The sequence below is a fragment of the Podarcis vaucheri genome (genome assembly GCF_965113315.1).
Source record: "Podarcis vaucheri genome assembly, chromosome: 7".
In the NCBI taxonomy this organism is placed as follows: Eukaryota; Metazoa; Chordata; class Lepidosauria; order Squamata; family Lacertidae; genus Podarcis; species Podarcis vaucheri.
Genome location: NC_138765.1, coordinates 68040565 through 68053099, shown reverse-complemented (window position 1 = coordinate 68053099; position 12535 = coordinate 68040565). Strand labels below are relative to the sequence as shown.

Genomic DNA, 12535 nt, shown 5'->3' with positions numbered 1-12535 from the left:
ATGTGCTCTCAATTGCCTGCATAGATGCCTGATGGAATAGAAAAGTTTTCAGCAGGTGTTTAAAAGTTGAAAGACAAGGTGCCTGCTGAAGCTCTAGTGGCAGGGAGTTCCACAGAACAGGGTTAATGACACTGAAGACTCTGTTCCTTGTTTTTGTCAAATAAGCCACACCTGCTCGGGGAACGACCAACGATGCTCCTGCAGAGGATCTTGGTACCCCAGCTGAGATATAAGGGTTCAGGCGGTCCCTGGAGTACCCTGGGGCTGAAGCTGTTCAGGGCTTCGTCAATTAATACAACGACCTTGAACCAGGCTGCATAGTAGACAGGCAGGCAGGGCTGGTGCTTTAACTAAGGCGTCACATGCTCTCAGCCAGATGCCCCCGTCAGCAATCTGGCCACTGCATTCTGCACCAGCTGGAGCTTTCAAACCAAGACCAAGACCAGCCCCACAGAGAGTGCATTGCAGTAATCTAGCTTTGAGGTTCCCAGTGCATGAAATACAGTGGTCATTCTGTCCCTGCCCAGGAAGCATCCCTTTCCCTTCACTTAAAGCAGTGTCAGATCCAAACCCCTGGATCATGACCAACATCACCTTTGTTTGCTGGCTCTCTAACCAAACGGCGACCCCCACAACCGAGCCCCATTGCAATAGCTCATTTCTCTCTCCTCCTCAGCTGTTCCTGTGTTGCCTGTTGAACTTGCAAGAATCGGGGCTGCTTTGTGAGGTAAGCTAGCATCCTCTCCCTTTGAACACGGCTGTTGCCCCAGAAATGTCAGATGTCACCCTCCAGGGCCAAACCTCACTTTCCTGTGCCAGCAAGGGTCTGCCTCCTGCTCCCGGTGGCTTTGTAGCGAAACGCCGTCTCTGAAGCACCCTCCCCTCTGCCCTGCTGGTCTCTTTTCTGCTCTGAGGAAGTGGCCCATTTTCTTTCCCCCTCCCACCCCCATTTCTGACAAGAAACCGTCTTGTGATCTTTCACTGTTTGGAGAACTACCTTAACCACACGACGCTCTGGTAGGCTTGTGGCACACAGAAGCTATTTAAAGAGATGAAAGAGATATACCTAAGGCAACTCTTGCATCATGCAAATGCTTCTCTTGGGTCCCAGAGGTGCGTTGATCAGGTTTTCTCAACGAAAACCCACTCAACCTCTTTGATTGAGAAGGAATGCTGGATAAATGTAGTTGCATCGGACTGCAGAGCAGAGCTGGGGAAAGGAAAACGGCTCCATCCTTTCGGTGCCTTTAGGATTCGCCTATCCTGGAAGTCACGGGACGTGGGTGGTGCTGTGGGTTAAACCACAGAGCCTAGGACTTGCCGATCAGAAGGTTGGCGGTTTGAATCCCCGCGATGGGGGGACCTCCCGTTGCTGGGTCCCTGCTCCTGCCAACCTAGCAGTATGAAAGCACGTCAAAGTGCAAGTAGATAAATAGGTACCGCTCCGGCGGGAAGGTAAATGGTGTTTCCGTGCGCTGCTCTGGTTTGCCAGAAGCGGCTTAGTCATGCTGGCCACATGACCTGGAAGTATTTTGTTTAAGAACTGTCACCTGAGTTTTCAACAGTTGGGATGACTTTGATTGATTGCATTTCTATCAGGCCTTCTTTCCTCTAAGGCAGGCATAGGGAAACTTGGCCCTCCAGATGTTTTGGGACTACAATTCCCATCATCCCTGACCACTGGTCCTGCTAGCTAGCTAACTGGTCCTGTTAGCTAGGGATCATGGGAGTTGTAGTCCCAAAACATCTGGAGGGCCGAGTTTGACTATGCCTGCTCTAAGGAGTTCAAAGTGGCACACATGGTTCCACCCCCTTCCTCATTTATTCCCCACAACAACCCTGTGATGTAGGTTTAGAATGTCGAGATTTTACAGAGAGAAAGGGTTGCAGTAATATAAGATTAGATTAAGAAAGGACTATGATGAATTAGGATGGGAAAAAACATTTATATGTTGCTATAAAACTTGGACATGAGGATGCAGAAAGGGGAGGTATGGGGAAGTCCGAGGAAAGAAGTTTATGAAAGGACATTTTGAAATTATATTTGTTTGTTTGTCTGTTTTTCTTTTATGTTTGTTTGTTATAAAAACTCTTGTAAAACCAATAAAAATTTTATAAAAAAAAACAAAACAACCCTGTGATGTAGGTTAGGCTGATAGTCACTTACAGGCCTCAGGTCACCCAGTGCGGTTTGGGACTGAGCAAGGTGGGGGAATTTCAACCCTGGTCTCTCCTGGGTCCTGCTCTAACCGCCACACCACACTGCCACCTCTTGTGTTGTGGAATAACAGAATCAAAGAAATGTTGAGTTGGAGGGGTATCCCAGGGGTCATCTAGTCCAACCCCCTGCAATGCAGGAATCTCAGCTAAAGCATCCATGACAGATGGCCATCCAACCTCTGCTTCAAAACCTCCAAGGAAGGAGAGCCCTCCCGAGGGAGACCATTGCACTGCCAAACAGCTCTTACCGTCTGAAAGCTGAAATAATCTGGTGAAGTGGAATGGAAGGAGATTTGGGACAGATGAGAGGCACTGTAGACTTTCACGCCCTTTGCAGTTTCTTTGTGGGACACCACGTGTTGGAAGCTGCTGGAGTGGGTGGCTTTGAAAGGGGATCGGCCAAATTCATGGTGGAGCCTGGGGGCTGGGTGCATGTGTCCATCTCTCGATGGCTCCTGCCACAGTGCCTGTGTGGCACCTCTGTTCAGAGAGAGCACTGTGCACTGAATGACAGTAGCAAGCGAGAGTTTGACCCAGGGGGGCTCTTCTTGGAAGGTGACTCCAGTGCAGGGCTGGATTTAGGTCTGATGAGGCCCTAAGCTGCTGAAGGGAATGGGGCCCTTCATATGTCCAGCTGTCAGCAATAAATTGTCGCTTTTTTGTGTTGAATATATGCTATATGGTAATTTAGGGACCTAATAGGTATCTAAAACCATTTGCACATGCAGAATGTAGGCACCCTATATAAAGAAATGAGCAAACCAGTGATATTTTAGGGAGCAGGCAGGGCCCATTACTTACATCATAGGAGCCTACATAACGCAAAACACAATGTAGGTTTTATTTTATTTGTTTTTTATCTTATATTTTGGAATTTTTCCCCCCTTTAGATTTTTTTGGAGGCCCCCCAAGAAAGTGGGGCCCTAAGCTATAGCTAGTTTAGCTTATATGTAAATCTGGCACTGCTGAGAGTGTATGAAGGGTCACAGAGCCTGCTTTTCCCCAATCTGCAGGTGGAAGCTGAGCGTCTTTTCAGCAACATCCAGGAAATCATCCAGCTGCACCGTGCTCTTTGGAGAAGCGTCATGGCCCCTGTTTTGGACAAGGCCAGGACCAGCCGGGCTCTGCTAGACCCCACGGACTTCTTCAAGGGCTTCAAGATGGTAGGTGTGCATGCAGTGAGTGTGCCTACATGCGGGTGCAGCCAGGAGAGGGTGGTGCTTTGTTCCTGAGCAACAGCGGGAGACCATTCCAGTGTCCCAGAACTGCAGCAGCAGAGGAGCGCGAAAGGCCTCCTACCCCAGCTCTGAAGCATGTTCTGTTTTATTATACCAACATGTTGTAATGAAGGTTGAAATATGGCTGTTGAAGGTGCCACAAGTGAGGCAAGTCGCCTGGCAGGGGGCACTGGGTGGCCGAGAAAGAGGGCCGGGAAATCTGGTGTTAGCTTGGTTTTGATCCAATAGTTGGACCCAAACCAGAGTGAGCAGCTTTTCCGGGACCAAATGCAACCCAGCAGACTCCTCATAAAAGGTGGTCTCTGCTGAGCTGCTAGCTGCAGTACCATCTCTGGCCATCAACAGGAGTGGTGCTGGAGAGCAGAATGGAAAAGGGAGTCTAGCTCCCAGAATCTGCGCTTTGGGACCACTGCGCAGGGCCAGTTGGGTTGCTCAGGTGGCCCTTGCTTTGCTCCACTGCTGCTGCCTCCCTGCACCCGTGTCTTTAGTCTGATCCTTTCCCCTTGCAGTTTGGCTCCCACTTCAAGCCTTACATCCGCTACTGCATGGAGGAGGAAGGCTGCATGGAGTACATGAGGAACTTGTTGCGGGACAATGAACTCTTTCGCATCTACGTCACGGTAAGGAGGCTGTGACCATCCTACAAATCCCATACCTGCCTCTGTCCTCAAAGTTGAGTCCTACATTCAGAAAAGCTGCAGGCATCCATCACCAGCAAGTCAAATGCTGGCTAGGCAGAGGTGCCAATGCCCAATGCTCACCTCTCCTAGCCATGTGGGGCTGTTTAAGCTCCACACTTTAGGAATGCCATGTGGTTAGCTCAGTTGGTTGGAGCATGGTGCTGATAGCGCCAAGGTTGTGGGTTTGATCCCCTGTATCTTCCTGCACTGCGGGCAGTTGGACAAAATGACCCTGGTGGTCCCTGCCAATGATACAATTCTATACTTAATCCTCTCTGATTATTGCTTGGCTAAAAGAGGGAAACAATCTTAAAAGCAGTTTCAAAATGGCTCTGGAGTTTCTGGGGAAGCGGTGGGTTGGTGATGTCAGGGGTACTAGCCAATAGGTGCCTTTGCTTTTCCATGATTGGTCCAAACCAGGCAGACAGTCTGCAGAGCGGACTGTTACTGCTTTTACAGAGTTTTGTCTGGAGGCCGAGACAGAACTATTGAAAACACCAAGAATTGGCCATTCTTTAGAATATGAGTCTGTCTTTCACCTAGGGCTCCTTTTGGAAACTGTCCATTCCAGGGCTGGTTGTGGCTTGCAGCATGGGCACCTTTCCAGGGCAGGCTTGTGTTCCTGATGGGAGCTAAGCCCCTGGCTAGTAGTGACAGACTGGCTAGTGGCCTGTTTCTTGGCTCCAGGAACTGACGCTTCCCTTCTTCCACTTGCAGTGGGCCGAGAAACACAAACAGTGTAACCGGCTCAAGCTGAGTGACATGCTAGTGAAGCCTCACCAACGCCTCACCAAATACCCTCTGCTGCTGAAGTCGGTGCTTAAGAAGACGGAAGACCCCCACACCCGAGAGGCCATCATCACCATGGTAAAGTGTTGCCAGTGTGCCCTGGTACACCTGCTAGTGTAGGTGATGGTGTGTTGGGAGACACAAGGAATTCAGCAAATGTTTGCTCCCAAATCCATCTCAGGAAGGGCCGGGACTCCATTGGGATGGGGAGAAACACAGTTCAGTTTGCATTTGAAGGCGAACCTACCTAACACTGACAAAGTCTAGCCACGATGGAACCTCCATCACCAAGAGCAGTCTACCTCTAAGGATTTGATTCCAGGGGAAGACTGCAGCAGGAGAGGGCTGTTGCATTCACACGCTGGTTCTGGGGGATCCTGGAGACATCTGGCCTGGGCCAGCCTCCCCAAACCGTGTGACTTCCAGATGTTGCTGGACACCCAGCACCCTCCATCAGTGCTGAACTGCTGGCTGCTGGAAGTTGTAGATCAGCACAGCTGGAAGGCACCCAGTTTGGGGAAGCCAAGTGCCGCCCTTGCCTTATTGCTGCCTCCCCCTGGGTATAACCTCTGGCGGGCTTCCCTCCTCCAGATCAACTCGGTGGAGCGCTTCATCAACCACATCAACTCGCGCATGCGCCAGAGGCAGGAGCAGCAGCGCCTGGCCAGCATCCTGAGCCGCATCGATGCCTACGAGGTGGTGGAAGGAAGCACGGATGAAGTGGACAAGGTGGGTGGCGAGGCTGTGGCCGCAACGTGGGGGAGAAGAGTGGGCAAAGGGTGCCCGAGATGGCAGCCTGGGCTGGGTGGCTGGAGGGAGTGTCTCAGGCGCCTGAACTCTTTTGGCTTTAACCTCCTTTCCTCAGATCCTGAAGGAGTTCTTGCGCCTGGACCTGACAGCCCCCATCCCAGGGACCTCCGCCGAGGAAACCCGGCAGCTTCTGCTGGAGGGAAGCCTTAAAATGAAAGAAGGCAAAGACAGCAAGGTAAGCCTTGACGGGCAGGGTAAATGTTCTTCTTCTTTCTGTTACTATTGCAACTCAGACTAGGGGATCTCATGTGATTCAGCCCGGAACTTCTACCCCCAAAGCCAGAGGCTGAGACACTGCCTTTGCATGCAGAAAGCTAGGCAGAAATGTCTTTTCCCTGACATACTAGCTTTCCATGTGCAGAGAGGGTGGAGAGGATTTTTTTTTTGGGGGGGTTACATTTCACTTGCAGACTAATGTGGTGCACATTCTCCCTTGTCCTCTCTTGAAAGGGTCCCTATTCCTGCCCCTTTCTCTCTCCCCCGCCCCTGCATCAAGCTCCATGCAGGATGCTCTGATCGTTTGGGATCTTTTTCTTCTCCAGATGGATGTTTACTGCTTTCTCTTCACGGACCTCTTCCTCATCACCAAACCGGTGAAGAAGGCCGAACGCACAAAGGTCATCCGCCAACCATTGCTGGTTGACAAGCTGGTGTGCCGTGCGCTCAAGGATCCTGGTGAGGGGTGTTTGTGAGTTGGGTATTTTTCACAGACAACTGGTATATGTCTGCACTTTAGGATTGACCCCTCGAGCTGTGCCACAGCCACGGCCTCAATCCTGATGCCCCCCACAACTGCTTTTTGTAAACAAAGCACTCATCCACTTGTTGTTATTTGTATACTGTGTTAAACCCACATAAAAACACATAATATATAATAAAAATAAAAACTACCCCCTCCCCAATACATTTTAAAAGGACATTGGATGTCAATCAGCCAAAGGCCTGATTAAAGAGGAATGTTTTTGCCTGGCACCTAAAGGTGTATAATGAAGGCACCAGCCTGAACCTCTCTGCAGAGACCATTCCACAAATGGGAGTTTAGTGTGGATTTTTGTGGTGTGTTCTCCCTATCCATGCTATGTTCTCCCTATCCAGCTGACAGCCCACAGTTTCTCGACAGTAAACTCAGATATTCCCAATCCGGGGAAAATCTGCGTGCATCAGTTGCCCTGTGATAAGGGCTGTGTGATCCTGGCCCTGCAGAATGTCGAAACCTGCTCCAAAGGAATCCAGATTTTGCTTCTGCAGTCGATGAAGATAAATCATAGAAAGGGAGGAGGGGATGGAATTCTTCTTAGTTTGCACAATCCCTTAGCAGTCCTAAGGAGCCTGATCTTGAGAGGCTGAACATCAGAGGAGCCTGCTGGATCAGGCCAATGGCCCATCTAGTCCAGCATCCTGTTCTCGCAGTGGGAAACCAGCAAGCAGGATTCAAGCACAGGATCCCTTTCTTCTCTCCTGCGGTTTCCAACAACTGGTATTCAGAAGCATTGATTCCCGCAACTCTGCAGGCAGGGCGCAGCCATCGTGGCTATTAGCCTTCTTCATGAATTTGTCAACTCCTCTTTCAAAGCCGTCAACGTCGTTGGCCACCACTGCCTCCTGCAGGAGTGAGTCCCACAGGTTAACTATGCACTGCAGGAAAAATGTACTTCCGTTTGCCTGTCCTGAGACTCCTAACATTCGGCTTCATTGGATATTCATGAGTTCTAGTGTTAGGAGAGAGGAACTGTGGAGAGTTACTCATTGCCTCTCCTGCAGTGGGCGGTCGCCGACATGGGTGGCTTCAGAATGGATTTGGACAAATTCGTGGAGGATAAAGCTATATCAGTGACTACCAGCCAGGATGGCCATGTGCTGCCTCCATGGTCAGAGGCAGCATCGCTTCTGAACACCAGTTGCTGGAAACCACAGGAGGGGGCAGTCCTCCCTTGGGTCCTCGTTTGTGGGCTCCCCACTGGGCCACCTGCCGCCGTGAGACCAGGATGATGGACTAGGCGAGCCACTGGCATGATCCAGTAGGCTCTTCGACCTTTCCTGAATCTTCCACCATTCAGCTTCCTGAAGCCGAGCTTGTGCCGGCGGCAGCTTTCCCTTGTCACCTGCACGCAGGAGTAACTGCTAGCCTAACACCAGACTCCCCCTCCCTTGTCTTCCTCATCAGGTTCCTTCCTGCTGATCTACCTGAACGAGTTCCGGAGCGCGGTGGGAGCCTACACCTTCCAGACCAGTGGGCAGTCTCTGTGCCGGAGCTGGATCGAGGCTGTCTGCAATGCCCAGGTGGGTGCTGTGGGAGCCAAGAGGATTTCCCCCGAAAGGTGGAGGTTGTGGGCGCTCTGTTGCCCCTGCAGACATTGCTGGACTACAACTCCCATCATCCTCGACCACGCTGGGTGGGTCCGATGGGAACGAGTCCAGCAATACTTGGAGGGCTGCACGTTCCCCATTCCTACCCAAGGAGCATCTCCTCCTCTCCTTCATTTGAGGTTTTTTAAGAGAGGTCGGATGACCACCTGCCAGGGATTCTTGAGCAGCAATTACTGCATTGCAGTGGGATAGATTGGATGAGCCTCAGGACCCCTTCGAACTCTTACCGTACTGTGATTCTATGAATAGATTTCTTTTGCTGCAGTTTATTCCCCCCCCCACTCTCTTTCCCAACTCCTACACTCACTGGGAAGATGAGTTCTTCAGCTGGGAGCACATCTAGTCAAGCAACACTCCTGCCCTTTGTCTCCAGGAACTTGCATTGAGACTCCCACTGCCCATAGACTTTGTTCAGCTGATATTTGTTTTATCTTTTTGTTTTCATTTTTACTCATTTATTCTACTTGTTTCACAAAATGCATTTAATGTGATGCCAGCCCACAATGACAGTGCCCTGTGCCATTTTTTCAATAGCCCCTCACCCTTTTGATAATTTTTTCCCCTCCAGTGATCTAGAACTCTGGGGGTCTCACTCGAGAACTTCTCCCCTTTGCTTGTCCACTTTTGGGTGAGGATCTATCTCCACCAAGGGCACTTGCTGGCTCTTTTAATTTTTTTACAATTACAGTCCACTCTTGATAAATTCCCTTATACCCCAGCTACAGTGATTGACTTCAGTTGGTATTAACACATTTAGTGATTTCTAAATTCGTAAGTGAAGTTCTCCTTTCTTCTTCCAGTGTGAGGTTTTAATTTTCATCAATTGTCCCCTTCATTTCTTTATAAATTTTATATCCGTAATAATTATTCCTGGTCTCCTTAGTGCCGCCTTACCCATGCTTTGTTCAACAAACCACAAATTGTCTCACTGAGGAGCAAAGAAGCCATGGCCTATACTATAGCACCAACTTGCATAAAAACTGCACCTGCTGATTCATATGCCTAGATACATCTTGAGCAAATTGAGACGGCGAGTGCTTGGTGCGAAATGTGCTGTAACGACACCCCTCCACTGTAGTCTCGGCTGGGTCTTTCTACTTATCCCATCCCTCCTCTACCTTCTTGCAGAACAAGTTGCAGCACCTCCGTCTGCAGGAACACCAGCGCAGCCAGCAGCAGCTGCAAAGCCTTGAGGAAGAAGAGGAGGAGGAGGAAGAAGAAGAGGAAGAAGAAGAGGACGGGGAGAGTGGCACCTCAGGAGCCAGCTCCCCCACCATCCTCCGCAAGAGCACCAACAGCTTGGACTCACAGCAGTGGTATGCTTGCGGCGGGGAGACAGGCAGGAGCAGAGGGGTTTTCCAGGGGCCACATGCCAGTGCCGAGTGTGGCCGGAAGGAAAAGTGATGCTTACTGTGTAAAGAAGGCCATTTTCCAGCCATGCACTAACCAGAGGCTTCCCCTCTACACCCACCCACACCACAGTTTAGATCTGCCTGGATAGCTCAGCTGGTTAGAGCGTGGTGCTGATAATGCCAAGGTTGCAGGCTCCCTTTCATTGAGGTGTGTGAAGGAGGATCCCTGAGAAGTGTGGCCTGGGGAGCAGGGATATTCTTTAGGAAGAATCCTGAGCACCAGATACAGAGGGCCTCATGTGGCCCTTGAGCCACAGGCTCTGTTATTGACATAAGGCAGTGGTTTTCAAGCAGTGTGCCGTGGCACCCTGGGGTGCCTTGAATCAGTGGTGGGGTCAGCGGTGGGAGTCAGCGCTTGGGGTCAGCGGTGCCATGGGCAATGCTGGCCTCTGTCCCTCTTTCCTTCCTCCGATGCCCTCTCACATCTCTGCTTCCCAAAGGCTTGCATAACTATCTGTTTGTTGAAGCAGCCCTGGCTGCAAGCTCCCCAGGTGAATGGTGCCTCTGGGGCTGGCTTCCCAGGCCCCTGTTGGGCAGTGTCAGGAGGCACCTCCTCTTTAGCTCAGAGACCAGGGGTGGCAGCAGCGGCTGCCCAGAGGACTCCCAAGGAGAGGGGAGAGGAGAGGAGGGTGAGGGAACCCTCCACAAGGGAGGGCTGAGGGGCTGCCAGCTCTGCAGGCAAGGGGCTCTGGGCTTCTGAGCCCTGCAGGGGTGCTGCAGGGGTGCTGCAGAGTGCAGGAGAACTGAATGCTACAAAACCCATGATAAGAACTGTGCCAAAAACAAGTTGTTGTTTTTTAATGTATAAAAAATAATTACTTGCTCACCTCTGAAGGAGGGTCCATCTTATCCCCTCACACTTCTCCCCATACCTGGTAAATAGCTGAAGTGCACTTTCGGTCTCTTAATTCAGAAATGAAGGAGCCAGGCTTACCTGTCAGAAGTTTTGGAAACATTCTGATTACAAAATATCCTCATTCATTCACCACAAACCTCCAATAGGGGTAGCAAGAACCTCACATTCTCCCTCAGTTCCCAAAATGCCTGGTGGAGTAGAAGTAGTCCAGGAATTAGATTTATGGAAGCATATGTCCTCCAAGGGATGCGGGTGGCGCTGTGGGTTAAACCACAAAGCATAGGACTTGCCAATCAGAAGGTTGGCGGTTTGAATCCCCACAATGTGGTGAGCTCCTGTTGCTCAGTCTCAGCTCTTGCCAACCTAGCAGTTCAAAAGCACATCAAAGTGCAAGTAGATACATAGGTACCGCTCTGACGGGAAGGTAAATGGCATTTCCGTGCGCTGCTCTAGTTCGCCAGAAGCAGCTTAGTCATGCTGGCCACCTGACCCGGAAGCTGTACGCCGGCTCCCTCGGCCAATAAAGTGAGATGAGCGCCGCAACCCCAGAGTCGGTCATGACTGGACCTAATGGTCAGGGGCCCCTTTACCTTTACCTATGACCTCCAAGGAAAAGGGTGGTCCATTGTGGAGGTGTTACCATAGGAAGGCCCTTGCCTCGTTCTTCCTAACATTTAGTCAGTCTCCTCTCTTGAAATTGAGCCTAAATGGATCTGAAAAGATAACTGGCAACCGGCGCCTTCCTGATGTCTCCCTGCCTCTTCTTTGCAGCCTCTCTGACGGCTCCACCGAGACCATCTCCGTGGTGGTGGTAGATGCCAGCGAGGACCCCCCTTCCCCCGACTTCGAGGTGGGTCCCTTCAGCTCCCAGTCCGATGAAGCATCCATCAGCACCACAGCTTCCTCCACAACACCCACCATGGAACTGGGCGAGGCCCTCCCTGCCAGCACCGCCAACCACTGCCTCAAACCGGAGTCCGGGTCTTGCCGCTCGGCCTCCATCGACAGCGCCTATGGCACCCTGTCGCCCACCTCCTTCCAGGAATTTGCAGATCAACAGCAGCGGCAGCAGCAGCAGCAACAGCAGGAGGAGACTGGGGGGTCTACAGAGCAGGAGGACGGCGCCCCTACCCCCTCGCAACGGACCGGCTCCCCGAAACTGCGGCGGCAGGTGCCAGTCCAGCTACTGCCTGCCAAGACCAAGGTGCTCAAGTCCAAATCAGAGGCAAACCTCTTGCAGATGCTGCCAGCCTCCCTGCAGCTGGCCCAGAGCAAGAGCCTCTCTGAACTCTGCCCGGCCATGTTCCTGCTGGGCTCCCCGCGGACTAACGGGCCCCATGGCCACAGACAGGGCAAAGCAGGGCGGGTGGCCGGTGGGGGCGGCAGCAGCAGCAGCAACAGCAGCACCTCGGAGCTGTCTGAGGCCGAGGAGGGTTCACCAGCCGGGCTCTGCATTTCCCCAGAGTTGCCCGCCGCCTCTGCGGGGCTGCAAGCGCCTTGCTGGCTGGGCAGAGAGTGCCGGGGAGAGGAGCTGCCCACCGCCCGCCGGACTCTGTCGGACCCGCAGGCGAGCCAGCACCGCAAGCTGACGCTGGCGCAGCTCTACCGGATCCGAACCACGCTGCTGCTCAACTCCACGCTCACTGCCTCGTGAGTGCTGCTGGGGAGACTGGGCTGGGCTGGGCTGGGGGAATTATAGGTTACTGTAGTTAAACTACGGAACTCCCTTCCACAGGAGGCAGGGGTGGCCACCAATTTGGATAGCTTTAAAAGAGGATTGAATAAATTGGTGGAGGGGAAGGCTAGTGATGGCTGCTAGCCATGAGGGCTGTGCTCTCATACCCTCCAACATTTACCAGCAGAAAGTCGGGACGTGTGTCAGCTGGCTTGCTCAGGAGCATGGCACCAAACGAGGCGCATGTCAGCTGCCCACCTCCCCTACCTGGTAGCTGCTCTCTTCCCTCCTCACTCACTTCTTCCTCACATGCTGCACCTCACACTGCCATAAAGGTGGCAGCAACTTTGGTGGAGGCAGAGAGGGACTTGCAAGAGCGTTGCGCGAGTCCGTCGCCTCCGCTCCAGTGCGGAAATGCCTTTCCCACGCACAAGGGTTCCACTTCCTGAAGGTTTCCCTGCTAAGTGCAAGCCCTGGCCCATCCTCCT

The 12535-nt window shown here is 52.1% G+C and overlaps 1 protein-coding gene across 9 annotated transcripts in view; it reads left to right on the top strand.

Moving 5' to 3' along the window:
• The window catches only part of PLEKHG5 (pleckstrin homology and RhoGEF domain containing G5), a gene marked incomplete at its 3' end in the record, with an annotated part of 102060 nt that overhangs the window by 86071 nt on the left and 3454 nt on the right, over positions 1 to 12535 (top strand). For 6 of the 9 annotated variants that reach the window (XM_082229864.1, XM_082229862.1, XM_082229866.1 and 3 more), the window contains 10 exons: positions 677 to 727; positions 3234 to 3383; positions 3968 to 4078; positions 4856 to 5005; positions 5519 to 5656; positions 5793 to 5912; positions 6280 to 6412; positions 7902 to 8017; positions 9233 to 9420; positions 11144 to 12022. In XM_082229864.1, coding sequence (XP_082085990.1) covers positions 677 to 727; positions 3234 to 3383; positions 3968 to 4078; positions 4856 to 5005; positions 5519 to 5656; positions 5793 to 5912; positions 6280 to 6412; positions 7902 to 8017; positions 9233 to 9420; positions 11144 to 12022 — 2036 coding nt within the window. Of the gene's footprint in view, positions 1 to 676; positions 728 to 3233; positions 3384 to 3967; positions 4079 to 4855; positions 5006 to 5518; positions 5657 to 5792; positions 5913 to 6279; positions 6413 to 7901; positions 8018 to 9232; positions 9421 to 11143; positions 12027 to 12535 lie in introns of those variants that run through there. The other 3 variants (XM_082229865.1, XM_082229863.1, XM_082229867.1) reach the window with 1 other exon arrangement.